This window comes from Lutzomyia longipalpis, chromosome 1 (genome assembly GCF_024334085.1).
Source record: "Lutzomyia longipalpis isolate SR_M1_2022 chromosome 1, ASM2433408v1".
In the NCBI taxonomy this organism is placed as follows: domain Eukaryota; kingdom Metazoa; phylum Arthropoda; class Insecta; order Diptera; family Psychodidae; genus Lutzomyia; species Lutzomyia longipalpis.
In genome coordinates, this window is record NC_074707.1 from 3,126,960 (window position 1) to 3,141,843 (window position 14,884).

Here is a 14,884-nt window from a genome sequence, read left to right on the forward strand (position 1 = left end):
TGTATAGAATGGTCCAAGTGCATGCAGAAGCTGCTGAAATGAAAGGTATTCACAAGAAAAAAAATAACAAATTGTATGATGAAGAATGGTCTCTCTGCCATCTGAATTCCTTTCACAAAAAGCGAAAACGTCTGGTGGCAATTCTTTTTTTTTTCTCTCGACTCTCCTGGAGAAATTTTAATGACATAATTCATAATAAAAGTGTCGGTGCTTCGAAGGAAAACTATATAGGTATACAATGCTCAAAATTTCCTTCTCTCTCTTTTCTTTATCGAACATTATATGAAAAAAAAGAAACTATTTTTTAGTATCTTTTCGCCTAATATGTAAAGTTGATTTATTGAGAAATATTGCGGATTTTTTGTCACCGTACTACTTTTGCGTAAGACATGTCAATAATAATCGCACTTAATTATCAAAATGTATTATGATTTGACGCACTCAGGTGAGCATATAGTGTCGTTTAGTGGGTTCACATTTAGATTGATAACCACAGGCAATATGCGGAGAATTTGTGAAATATTTATTTGCCAGCTAATAAAACATGTTTAAAGAAAAAAATAAAACCTTTCAGCATCGATCAAATTAATTGGCAAATTGTCTATGCGCGCACCGATTTTTTGAAAGAAAGAAATTGGCCTCGTGTGGTGTTCATTAGACTAAGATATTTTTAATTGTCCCACAGTGATCAATAAAAGAAAAATAAAGATAAAAAAAAACGAGAACAATTTTAAGATTTAACATTATGGAATGCGATTTATTGTACAATCAAAATCTCAGCTATGTTGTGTACATATACAGGAATTGCACAAAAATTGCGCCTGAAATGGTGGTGTACGGTGTAAAATCTTTGGTGTTGTGTTTCTTCTAAGAGCAAGAGAGGCATAATGTTGCTAAATCTTGATCGTAAAGCAACAACAGCGAATACTACTAAATAGCAGCAGCTGGGGCTCTAGAAGAATGAGATCGCTTTGTGTTTATTTAGTACCCACGTTGAATTTATTGCAAAACAATATACGTATGATACGTTTTTTTTTTTTCATCTACCAATTCCTCCTCAAAGCAGCAGCCATTTCTTGTGGCACCACACCATGCTTCAACACCTGATAGAAAATTCAACGTTCAAAGTTAACAATCTTCGGTGTTTCACACATATGCACCCATAATGAATAATTTTCATTTATTCATATGAGACATAATGGGACGGTGGTTTTATTCCCTTCGGCTAATTCGCGGAATGTGACAAAATCACCGTGTATTTATTTAGGAGAGTGATTGAGAATAAAATTAATATTCGCCCATGGCTATTTATTAACAATATGCAAGAACTGTGCAACCCACTGATTTTTCACAATAAGCAAAATACAGCCTTTTCCTTTTGAGAAAAATTATAGGTTTTACTTTTACGATGCGGAGGGCGTTTTACTGCAGGATGTTATAAAAATATTGTAATTCTATAAACCTAAATTACCTCAACACCTCTAACTTTTATCCCTAAAGCAATCATAATATGATGTGGAAGGGATTTCAATAAATTAGTTTTGTAAATTTCTTTTAGAGAATATTGTAAAGTTCCATTCAATTGTCAGTTTTATTTCTAATTCAAATTGTAAGTTAAAAATTTGTCGAATCACAAAATTTAATCTCAATCTTGATTTGAAAAACTGTCGAGTGTCTTGCACTTGCAGCTACTATACATCATTGGATATTTTTAGTGACTGGGACTGAGCTTTATTTGCATCATAAATCCATCCAGACACCTAAGAATTCAAAGAGAATGGCATAGATAAGTGCGACTGAGTGAATGACTATTTTTTCCTTGTAAAATGCATTTAAATTAACCGACAAAATTCTAGTTTTTTGCCCATTGAAGCGGTCGCATTTAGAAAAGTCAACTAATCACGACTTCATAATAATTACGACCAATTTTTTGGGTCAGTTCTTTACTGCGCTTTCCGCTGCAATAAAAATCAACATTATTAAAATGATTTTATTAAAATGCAATGGGAGAAAAAAAGCCACACACCGCACTTCAATTTTATGAGATTAATATACATAATTTGAGAATTTGAATTTAGTGCAGTTGTCAGTGCAAAATTTTGAAGACACAAATCTTCTGGACGTCTTTCCCATACGTGTATGAGAGGTAAGAAAATTAACAAATATGGTGTGATCGACCTGAATTTCATACATACAATGTTACACAATTAAGTGGCTGCAGAAAATAAATAAAATAGTCAATCTCCTACGTTTTGTAAGAAAATCTTTCACTTCTTCTAACACGTAGCTGTGTAATGTTGTAAAAATATCCATAGCCATTCACATTGCTGCTGGATTACGTCTTATATGATTTTTTTCTCTCTTCAAAGTTCTTTATCAACTAATTTATATCGAATTTCAAGGAATTTCAGTTTTACTTCAAAATAAATCACCGTAATGCCAATATTTTATACAGAAGGGGTGGCACGGAAAATGTGATTCCTTTTTTTCTCTATGCGAAGGAGCGAGCAATTATGTGCAAAAAAGGGGAAAAACTAATTTCGAACCAGTGAACATTTAATTGGAAATTAATTGGATGTGATTAACTGCACACGATATATATAGTTCGGCTGGAGCCAATGAGAATTCTCAAGTAAAACCCAATTTTCAACTAAGAAGAAAAATAGTTAAATATGCGTGTTTGATTTGCAAAAAAAGCCTTGCGTGTAATGTGATATTTTCTGGGATTTTTCCTCCAGAACTCCACCATTGAGACTGTATCAAATTTTTTGGGTTAAACTCAAGGTTTTCACGATACCCCGAGAGTCCTCTCACTTCAAATAAAATCAAAGTTATGAGATCAAAAATGTTACGTGCTATTACATATTATACGAATGAATGCAAATTAAACGTTCAGGACGAGGTGGGTGTGCTCTTAGTCTTATACTTTGCATCGAGTGGGTGAGAGGAAGTACTTATTTTAGCTTTTACAGAAAGGGAAAATGATTCACATTTTTTTTTATTGAACTCCATATAATTTGCGTGGGAGAAAGTCATATTTGCAGCTGAGTGACTCTTTTTTCTTTTTTTTTTAACATTTTTGATTCATCTTGCATTGAATACCATGGGATGACTCTTAGTTTTTTATACATTATATCTTTCAAAATAAAATTCCCCAAACTGCTTCCTGTTTGAGCTTTTGCTATCTTCCGCAATATCTAAATTATGCTATACAAATTACTCAATTAAAGAAAGTTGAGATACTTTGTATATGAGAGTTACATTGAATGGGGATCGCTACTTGTAAGGTATAATATGATTGAAATATGAAGATTTTATTGTTTTTTTTTATACTTGAGAAAAAATTGTATACACATCGTGGCATATTGTGTTGCATACCTACCTATTATCCGTACAAATTATGAGACTTACAAAAAATACAGCTATAAGAAACTACCTACACACCTATATAGCGTAGATTAAACTATGAAGAAAATTTAAATCTAAATCATTTTCTTGTGTGCAGGAATTATGAATATTTCCAAACAAAATTCATCTAAGAGCTTAAGTTCAAACCTTTGGATATTTACTTTGTGGCTTTTGCAGACCTTTAACTTTGAATAAAATTGGTAGAATTACCAAGAAAACCAGAAGGTTCAATGTGATGTAACTTTTATGCAAATGAACTAAATAATTTTGATTTGAAAATACACGTTTTAATGGAAATTTTTAAAAATAAGAAATTGTAGAAAACTTCTTAGGGAAATTACGATAAATAACATTAAAACTGAAAAAATTATAGCTTTGATATGGATGAGGTATTATTGCAAATAAGGGTAATAAATTTGTTGGGTTTTCCAACAGAACCCGAAAGAATTTTCAAAACCGTTGACTTCTCTTGGATTTTTTTTCAAAATAGACAAAGAAATTTGTAATTACCAAAAGACTTTTAATTAAGACTAATTAAATCAATTTTTTTTGGAACAAGAATTTTTTAAATACAATTAATTTTATGTCTTTTGTGACTAATCGTAATTCCCTGTTTGAGTTTCTGAGGAGATATTTTTAATAAATTGAGGGAAATATTAGGAATGTGAACAATGCCATTTTATTCAGGTGATTTTAATTGGCTCAGGTGTATCAAAATATAATAGTTGATAATATTAAGAAAAGTAGAACAAAATTGGAAAACTTTCCGTTCTTCAGTAGTGATTAAAACTAATTGTTTTGAACGTTCTAAGATTTTTTTTTGGAAATTATTTCTAGAAAGATTCTTTCCAAAACAATCTTTAATATTTTTCAACACAATTTTGTAAAATAAAATTTTGCAATTTTGTATCTCCTTTCAGCAATCTCAAAATGAAAATTTGAAATAAAATCTCGTCATATCTCTGAGTAATCACATTTAGATTACATTTGAATAATAATTTCTTGATGTAAAAAAATATGAATATGTTCTTAATTGTGTCCTTGGGCTAATGAAGTAAATGGATAAATTCAATAAAATAAACAACTTCTAACCAAAAACTTTTCTTAACCTTCGCCTCATTCAAAACTTGAAACTGCACATAATTTACCATATTTGTACTTTTTGCTCTTGTTTTACAGATAAAATGCGCTGGTGAACACCACCGCGGTGCCTTAACCCAAAATTTTTATCATCGAAATAAAAACCTGATTATATACATTTCAATTTAGGCAAAGAATAAAAATAAAGTTAAAAATCAATTTTATTTCCACGCGTGATTCGAGTTTTCAACCAGATGATTTTAATGCAGAGGGCAATAAAAAGAATGGTCAATATGCGGGATTTTTAGCTTCTTGGTGGAGGCAAAATACGCGGTACATAGCGTCCAATTTTGACCAAGAGCTGACGAAACAACCATCAGTGGGAGAGTGTTGAATTTTTTCCTCGTGCTCTCTGCATGTCATTCGCGTAGTAAATGTACCAAAAATTCGATGGCAATTTCGAGTGCAAAAGAAAGAATTATGGCACAGAAAATTGTCTCATTTTATTTTTTTTTGAACACCACATTCAAACTCATTTTGTATGCAAAATCTTTTCGAAAATATCCTTTCACTTGATTAATTTTTATGTATTCTCCCATGCACACGGTCACGGGTTTATCGTGCGCTGTACTTTTGCTCGTGGTACCGTGAATATGTATGGCTCTGTGTGCAAAGTCTCTTACAGGGGGAATTAAAGTTACACCTGTATTACCGAATATTGACACGAAACATTCCAAATTTTTCACACCATGGCCACGGGATGAATCGCCGTAGACGCAGTGCCACACATGTCTTATGCGGAGTTTCATTGACGAAGAAATTGGATTTTTCAGCATAACCAACAAGAATGGGAAAGATGGTTTAAAGGAAGGTGTGTGCACACCGGAGGCTGCTGGAAGGGAATGGGAAATTGGCACTGCTTCATAAAATGAAAGTGTTACAAATTTTAATTAATGTTGAATGCTTCGATGAAATTGACAAACAACCTGTTGTTCATTGAAATGTAGCCACCCAACAGACATGAATGTGTCTATCAAAAGGTGCTCTAGAAAAGAAAACCACGTTCGTGAAAATGACAAAAAGTAGGTGTATCAATTCACTTTATTAAATTCAACACTGCACCGTATGTGGTTAATATTTAATTTGAGTGTAACTTTTTTATGGTCACACTCTTCATCATTTTAAAGTTAAAAGGTGCCCCAACCCATCAGAGCGTGTAGTGTTAAAAGAAGAAAGAAAAAATATATATACTACCTACCCAAATGATATGATATCTGTTCACTTTGTCATCTGTCAGCAAGGCCATCAACCAAATAAATGAGAAGAAATATCATTAAAGACTTCCGTCGATGCGTGGAGAAATTGCAGATATAATATTCCCAATAAAATGATGATTGAGCATCATCACAACCATTAATATATTTTATCAATGAATATGTCTTCAATTCGTTTAATTGATTAACGGTAGACGAATTTGAGTCAATGTTTGTAGATTATGAGACTTTTTATTGCACCGTGGTGTTCATAAAAACATCTTTAATTTAGAAAGCTATTTCAGATAATTTTAAACACATATATAGATAGGTTCAAAGTCATATAATATATAGCAATAAATATATTAATGTGCGTTTTGGTGTAAATCTTACAGGAAAATTATGAAACCGTGGTCTTTAAAAATCACTGATTGGACTGCACACAGTTAGTTTTGAAGAAGTTTAAAAAAGATCCATCCATTTAATGACTTTAAAAAAAACCTTTATGTACTGGGGAGTCTATTAGCGTATCGGGTACTGTATATGTGATCTAAAAGTTAATTTTTTTACTTAACTACTTTTTAACTGGATGTAAAATATTTTTAATTGCAGCAATAATAAAATTTTTGTAAAAAAGAAGAAGAAGAAAAATTTTGACTGTTTCAAAACTATCTTTTTGTCCATTGTGTGGTACCTACCTATAAAGTTTCCTTGAAAGACTCATAAATCTAATGAATGGTATTTTCTTATCATCTAAAAGTCTATTTTAGCTAATTATTTACATAATGAATATGAGCAATATCGCGATAAAGTATGGCAATTACGAGACTAAAAGCGAGATCATACTTCATTTAATTTGATATACACAAATAAAATGTAAACTGTGGGAAGAAAAGATTTGTTCAGTTATTTGTTTTAAAAGCAATTTATGGGATCAACTATGCAGAAAATCCAAGAGATTGAGTCAATAAATCAATAATCGTGACTTTGTTTTATATTTAATTGAAATCACATAAATAAAACAAAATATACAATTTTTTTTTGTAAAAAAAAGGCGATTTCTTTCACTTTCTTCCGGAGTGTGCGATTTCATTTAAGCGATAAAACTGATCAGAGAGCTCAAAATACTTTCATTGGACTAATTCAAGACTGTGTGGTGAATACACTGGGGTCTCCATTTTTTTCCCGTGTATGTATGTATGTATAAAACATGGTCCAAATGAGACTTTCGGCAATAAAAATCATATATTATTTTTTTTGTCGTTTTCTGGGCTTTCTGTAACCTTCATGAGCTAGTCATGGGAGTCAAATAAAACATATTAAACTCCTTTAATCGACTTTCTTTATTTTTCTTTTGCCTAGATGTTACCTGTGGAGCTTGAAAAACGAAGATAATAAAAGTATAATTAAATATACTTTAGCAGGAAATTTTTGTAATTATAGACTATGTACCTTTTATTATTAATATATCTGATATTTAGCACTATAGACTAATCAATGTTTCAAAATTGAACCTTTTTTTGTAGCTTGGGATGAAGAAAAGAAAAAGTAAACTTTTTTGGGGTATAAGAGCGACCTTGTCGTCCATTCTGTCGATACATATGCATAATATATATTGCATATGGATATTATTTTCCTTTCTTTTATCCGAAAGAAAAATGACCAGCAAAAATTTGATTATATTTTTTTTATAAATCACAGGTGAATGAAGTCATTGAAATATGTGTAGGTAGATGAGGAATTTATTAATAAAATTTAGGTTAAAATAACAGATTAATTTGTAATAAACATGATCTAATATCTCTTGAAAAAAAAAGTCATCAAAATTTTAATTTATCTTTTTGGGATTTAATCAAATAATGAGCCTTATTTAGCGACCAAGAAACCCTTGAAATTCGCTTGAAATCTTGAAATTTCAGTACAAATTTCAAAGATTTCGAGTCTCTTAATCGCTGAATAAAGCCCAATTTTTCTATCCTAAAAAGGACACCATGTTGAATAACTTAATGTAAATCTTCTTTAATTGTTAAACACACGAATACTTGGTTTAGCTGCCTGTCTGCTTTTCCACACAGCGAAAGCTATTCATTACAAACTATGAGCCACTAGTCCATAAAATTCATAGAGAAACATCATTGTCATTTCGTGTTTTCAGTGGTAATTGAATAGAATTTTCCTTCGCATGAGAAACATAATAAAATTCCTCAACGCAGTGCCGACAATCTCAAATGACGCAGAAATTGGTGAGTTATGTGAAATTGTGGGGAAGAGTTCACGCACATGGTAGTGCATGAAAAGATCTTTTTTTTTGCGAAAAAGGCGTTGTTACATAAGTGAAGAACTGGTGGGAAATAGGTGGAGAATATTCGTGAAGAATGGTACCTACATCAAGGTGGGAGACACACAGAGAAATGCGTGATAAGAAAGTCTCTCACGGCATTGCACGTCTATTCTCACAGTGAAAATTCCCCCAAAAAAAAGAGATGTCCCCCATATATTTTTTTTATTAAATTTCACAAAATCTATTGTGCGAGACTTTGGCCTACACTCTCACCTTAGAGAAAATTCCACAATTCTGCAATTTCTTGGTGGCTTAAGAAAGTTTCTTTTTATTTTTTTTTGTTTGTTTAATGATTGCACCAGTCGAAATTTAATTTTTATTTTGCATTTTTTATAAAAATATTCCGAATTAATGCAATAAACTTGAATTTCAATTATATGCGGTTAATGGACTCAAAGGTGTATCAGCATTCTGTTTTTCTTTTTAATGTGGACTTATTGCATCTTTATTGGAAGTTTTGAAAGTCTTCGCGGATTACCTAAGAGCTGCTGGAATTTTACTTTTTTAGCAATTTTTATGGTAGTCTCTAGAATCTCGCAAATGGTTAATGACATTAATGCGTTGGATTCCAAATTGAGCCAATTTTTATTGCACACACCGGCAATACTTTGCCCAAATATTACATACAAAATGGGCTGGATACTGTTTAATGAATATTTGGCTATAAGTAACACATATTTCAGATTATAATCTAAATGTATCGCTTTACTTTTACCCAACTTCACCTTAAGACGTTTTTTTTTTTATTACACCCCATACTCAATATGCTACAATTAGGCGCTGAACTATAATGATACAGCGATTTAATAAAATATAACAATTCTATTAATGTACCAATCTCATATACGAGATATCATGGAGAATGTTAGACAAAAAAAGTTCATTTTCTATGTTGGAAAAAATGAGCTAAATCATTTATAAAAATCAAATGGTTTTTACGTTAATTTGTTTAGAGTGCTTTTAATTGCTTCTCCGTGGAGCTTTTTTAGTGTGCAATGCAAATTGTAAGTACAAAAAGATATCTTGCGATGTATAAAGTGGAATGTGATCCGTATAAGGAATAAAATTGGAACTTTGGGCGGGGTTTTCAAGGCCACAGACAAGATGTTTTTTTTTTTATCTGGGACTTGAGCCAGATACAAGGCCCCCCGAATTATGTACGTACACTTTTCATTCAATATTTTGGGGGCAAAATGGATAGGCAAAAGCCAGCACGCAATGTGCAAATAAATATTTGGTCATATTTGTTGGGTTAGATTGAGGAAAAAATGACATTAATTATTTTATGTTAAATAAATTACACCATATATAGTGTCAGTTAGCAATCAGATATACTTTTTATATGCATATAAGACAAATCAAATTTGTTCATTATTGTGTTGATCGATGTCCTTGCCATGAAATAGCCAACACTTTCTTACCGTGCTGACGGACAGACCAATTTTCATATTATTTTTCTCAAAAGCACGTGAAGTATTTGATGTTGAAAAAATGCGGTATAAAGTTTTTTTTTCTACACGATACATAATGCTCTCGCGAACACTCCTTAATGTCCATGAAGGTGAACAAGCAACGAATAGGATCTTCCTTCTTGCGTGCTACAGCATCAGATAAGAGGTGTCGATGCTAAAAGATACGAGGGGTTTTTATCTTGAGGAAATTTGGGAAGGAGTTTATTCATTTCTGTATGAGAAGTCTCTCTAATTTAAGGAAATACTTGGAATGCGCGTAATCTTATAGAGAATCATATTAAAATTTAAAAAATCGCCAAAGAGATTTTTTTTTTAATTTTCCTCTGGAATTAGCTGGGAAAGTCCAGCAAATTTTTTTTCCAAAAATGTAGACAATGACGTCATCATTGTGCTTTTTTTCAATTATTTTCTGAAGCATCTTTGCTGAGTTTTCCAAGTTGATCCCATTATAAATTTGGTATAGTCTTTTACATTTCTTTCCTGTTTTCTTTCTTTAACCCTTTAACGTCCAACGTGAAACATAAAAACATTGAAACATGCGCTCTTTTATCGCGATTTTTATTCTATGAGTTTTTTTAGAGGACTTTTCTCACTCAGAACGTCTTCTTTGACCCCTTATGCGTGAATTTGATGCATTTGTAACATGGAAAAACAATTACATCCATAAATAATTGAAAAAATAAAATGTTTCACGTTTGGGTCAGCGTATGACCCAAAAAACCTTAAAGGGTTAAAGGAGGTGTTATATTCTACATAAAAACGAATAAACTAATTTTTTTTAAAATATTTCAATTATTATGACATTTAATTCTAAATTGAGTATTGTACTACATTACACTCATTTACATTCAAAGAGCTTTTCTTCCACGAATAAATCTGAATTATTTTCCACTCTATGTTAAACACCCCTTGATGAAGAAAAAATGTCCAGATAGTGATCAAAATTGAATTGGTGAACGCCCAAAATTTACTTTCATGGCACTGCAATATTAGATTTTGTTCCTTGAACACCTGATATGGCATTATAAAAAAAAGACGATCTTGACTTTCTTCTTATGCTCCGATCTGACGTGCGTACTTCACAACCCATTCATATTTTGTCGTCATCAATGTCCGCCTCATTGTATTTTTTTCTGGTAAGTTATTGATCTTTATTCATTAAACAATTACCCAGTCGTGCTTGGGAAATTTATTAATCTGAAATAGAGCGCAAACGCAGTTTTACATCATGAGATCACAAAATGAATTGTATACCCCCCTCATGTGCCATGTCTGGATGGATATAGCGCTTTGTCCAATATGTTTAAAGTACAGACAGACCACGAGGAAATTCAAAATTGAACATATTTTTATGAGATTGTATCGTATTTCATGATGAGGATCACGATAAAATGCTACTGGTTAAATAATTTTTTCTCAAGTCCTTTATATGAGAAATTTTTTTCGTGATAGATTTAGGGCATTTCTTATGCTTTCATTAATCAATGATTGAGAGAAATATAAAGCAAGAAAATTAATCAGAATTTCTTCTTATTAAAAAATGAAAACCATAAAAACGGTAATTTCATAATTTTATGCTTTATGACAGAAATGGTACTCAATTTAAGGAATGTGTATCTAACTGAGAATCCCAAGTACATAAAATCATTCATGCAAGCTAAGAAAGCACGTATATATTAGTCAATTCAGGGGCCTAAATTTCAGGCTGCAGGGTTGGGCAGTCCTTCGCGTGCTTTTGTTTTTATCAAACATTTTAACACAACATGAGGTGTGATGGTAAAAAAAACTAATAAAACGGATAAGATTGTCAAAAATCTCACCAGGAGTAAAATAGTAAAAAAGAAAAAGAAATAATAAAATGTAAAATTGATTGAATAATTCAAAAAAATATAAGATTCAGTGATGTCCGAAGGTGGACGTTTGGGTGAAAATCTCAAAAACTAGATCAATCGCTCGATCAGCAGTGAAGGCGAGATCGAGCAACAAAAGTCAATACACTGTAATCGATCAACCATATCATCTACCATCTTTTGCACACACGACTTGAAAATCAATCGACAATGTGATGTATGATCTGGAAATGGTGTTTTAAACTTTCCAACACTTGATGTTTTGCTGATCTTTTTGCTCGCCACATAATCTATAAAGCTAAAAGGTGGCTTCTTTGTCGGCCTCATGTACCAATGTAGGAGCTTCTGGGTCGGTGGTGAGACAAAACGGGAAGCGCTTTTCTTCATCCATTTGCGTTTTTCGCATGTAAAACCATGTTGTATGTTTTCGTCCCGTTGCTCGCGAGCTTCACAAAAATATATGCATAAAGAGGTATAGTGTTGTGTGTGCATATAAAGAAATTACATGTGCATGGCTTTGTGTCTTTGGGGGGTTTCACTTAAAAGTTTCTCACAACTACACTTCTGGAGGAAAAAAAGATTAAAATAGTATCCATACATACATATATAGTTTGGATGCAGATCAAAAAGTTCGGCATTTTAGGTCTCTCTTAAAATGTAGAAGAAAAACGCAGAAATTGCTTAATATGTTCTCTCACTCTTTTGTCCCCCACGTTTGATAAATTGATTCCAAAGAGTGAATACTCCCCACTTCTTAGTCTCGGGGCCCCCAGGTATTCGCAAGAGAAAGGTATTATATACAACGGTTGTGCAGAAAGAAGTTCAGTGCGAGGGAAACTTGGGCCGTGTGTTTGATGTCGGCCAGCAGTGAATTTACACGAATAGATACAGTTGAGCTGAAACGAACTTTTGCTTGGTTCTTTTGTGCAAAATAATCCAGTGATCTATAGTGTGATCTTTGCATCTTGAGAGCAATCAGTGATCTTAATTTTTTTTCACTACCATTGAGTGATTACTCTTGCCTATGGATGACTCTTGCAATCAACCAGTATTAGAAGGATTCTCCATTAAATTGCTTCTGCAAGTCTTGTGATCGTTAATTTTTTTTTTTGCAAGTGAACAATAAAATACAAAAAGCAGAAAGTCTTAGAAACGGAATAGAGATAAACTGAGAGTGATCAACGGATATATTGGATTATAAACGTACATTCAGCAAGAACTTTATTGTTCGTGAAATAAAAGGTGAAAGAAAAGAAAAGCCATGGCATCGGGCAGACGGAAAATATACCAATTAGTTTTCCTCGGAATATCCTTGTACCTACTAAATCCCATACCGGGTGTGGATGGTGTGAGAGTACAAACCAAACAACGGGTAAAAGGTAAGTCGGAAAATAGAGCAGAGAATCTTTTTTTTTGGTTCTTTCTGCGGCTTATGTGTATTTATGTGACTTTACATTTTGATTTTATGAAATCTCGCGTGTCTGTGCGTGTGTATGCCTCCGGTGAATCACACCTGGGAGCAATCAGATGATATGTTTCTCACCTGAATGAGCTTCACCTGATCAGTTGCTCTAAAGCTTTTGGGCAGCATTAAGTAGTGTCTTAACTGTTCTTCATCTCTCCCGTTTTTCTCTCTCTTAAGATTGAAAGCATAGTGTAGGCACGGTTTTCAAGTGAATTTCTTGTCACAGTTGCTAAAAAAAATCAACCAGAAATGCCCGTGCAAAAATGATCGCAGCCTCTTGGACAACTGGTTTAGTGTTAGAGTAGAAAGTTGAAGTTTAGCGCAACTGGAAACGTTCCATTTCTGTCAATCAGTTGATCAGTGTTTTTATCCAACTCTTGTATTTTTCAATTAAGCACACTTCTAATTAGAGGACAGCAAAATTCTGCTCTTTAACTCGCACACAATATAATGTGGTATTGCAAGAAGTATAAAAAAAACACGCCTGAATTCCTTTGCCCGAGCCAAGAGTGGCAATAGCAGGAGTAATTACATTTTTCATCAAGGGTAATTTCATATTGCTTAATACAAAATTAATGAGTATATATGTAAATATTTATTTATTAACTTTTAAACGGGTATAGAAGCATTACTATTGGCGTGAATTAAATCAATTAAATTCAATTAACAACTTTTTTAGTTTATTTAAGATGAAGGAAAATGAGTAAAGTACTTGTATTTATTTTCATTTCTTTTAATTATTCCATTATTATTATATTTTGCCCATAAACGAGATGGCATGAGGGCCTAAATTAAATTCAATAATATAGTGAAAATCAAGTAGAAATTGGTGAAATTGCCCATTTTGGACTTTTATGTTAAATTAAATAGTTTTACTTTTGGGGAGAAATTGTTATTATTCTGATGGAAGAAAAGACAATTAAAAAACAAACTTTATGGCCCCTACACATTATCCATGCGAGAGCATTATGTTTGACTATCTGCATTTTTTTATTCCAACAAACATCAATTGTAAGTTTAAACGGAAATTCACCCAAACGAATCCTATATATTCAAATGTACAGTCCAAAAAAGCTATAAAAAGAGTGAGAAAATGTAGTACTGAAATTTAATGTAAGTACCACTGTAAATCACTTGGAAGAAAGTGTGTAGTCAGCATACATACATATATAGGTATTTTTAGTTAATTAAAAATTTAGTCTCTCGCAGTGTAAGTGTCTGTCCGTCAATTTCACTTCTAATCATCACCATGGGAGCGCGAGGCAATGTCTGAAAAAAAAAAAACTGAAACTGCACCATGTATGATGAAAAATGAAGAGATGATCCACAATGATATAGAAGCATAATCCCTCTACACTGGGAGACACGCATGTGATGAAATATTTGCACGAGTTTGCAGACACAGGTTTGCACGTATAGAAAGAGAAATTTATTGAGAGTCAAACATAAATTATGGATGCGGTCTCTTTTTTCCTGCAAATTCTTTAGCAATCGATATTTAAGATCAGCTTATATTCCATTTTGGATGACTAACTCCGATAACCCCAAAGTTCACAAGCAAGGTAAAATGTGTAGTGAATTAACCACGCATTCCAACTAGACTGGATACAAACTATATAAAGTATATAATGATAGAGCCTAAAAATAATGAACATAATATGAGTAATTAAATATTTTTTTACCTTAATAGTCAGCAAGTGCAAAGAATGAAAATTACTAAAATATTTATCGAACATTATTTTAATTTAGCATGTAAATTGTGTAAATAGGAAGAATATATAATTAAATATCTATTCAGCAATATAAATTTATGTAATATTTGTTCTGGGTCGTTAAAGTAAAGTCTAGTTAATTCACAATTTCTAATAAATTGTATTTACTTAAAATGAATTGTCAAGGTTACATTGGCGCATGAAAATATTTAATACGTCATTATGAGTCCTATTTAAGTTATTTTTTCTAGACACTAATCGCATAGTTTTTCCTCCACAACTTTGTGTATTTTTTACAATTTA

At 32.2% G+C, this 14,884-nt stretch overlaps 4 protein-coding genes across 16 annotated transcripts in view; 3 read left to right on the plus strand and 1 right to left on the minus strand.

Annotated features, from left to right (window-relative positions):
- LOC129786498 (3'(2'),5'-bisphosphate nucleotidase 1) overlaps window positions 1-14,884 on the minus strand; it is a 1,077,868-nt gene that overhangs the window by 651,165 nt on the left and 411,819 nt on the right. The window lies entirely within an intron of this gene.
- Window positions 1-14,884, plus strand: part of LOC129786463 (insulin-like growth factor-binding protein complex acid labile subunit) — a 454,087-nt gene that overhangs the window by 27,384 nt on the left and 411,819 nt on the right. The window lies entirely within an intron of this gene.
- The window catches only part of LOC129786533 (troponin C-like), a 431,024-nt gene that overhangs the window by 4,321 nt on the left and 411,819 nt on the right, over window positions 1-14,884 (plus strand). The window lies entirely within an intron of this gene.
- LOC129786431 (uncharacterized) overlaps window positions 12,224-14,884 on the plus strand; it is a 414,480-nt gene continuing 411,819 nt past the window's right edge. For 3 of the 6 annotated variants that reach the window (XR_008750123.1, XR_008750122.1, XM_055821455.1), the window contains exon 1: window positions 12,224-12,783. Coding sequence is in view for 2 of the 6 variants with exons in the window: in XM_055821455.1 (XP_055677430.1) it covers window positions 12,666-12,783 (118 nt within the window). In the remaining 4 variants the exon portion in view is untranslated. The remainder of the gene's footprint in view (window positions 12,784-14,884) is intronic. The other 3 variants (XR_008750120.1, XR_008750121.1, XM_055821457.1) reach the window with 1 other exon arrangement.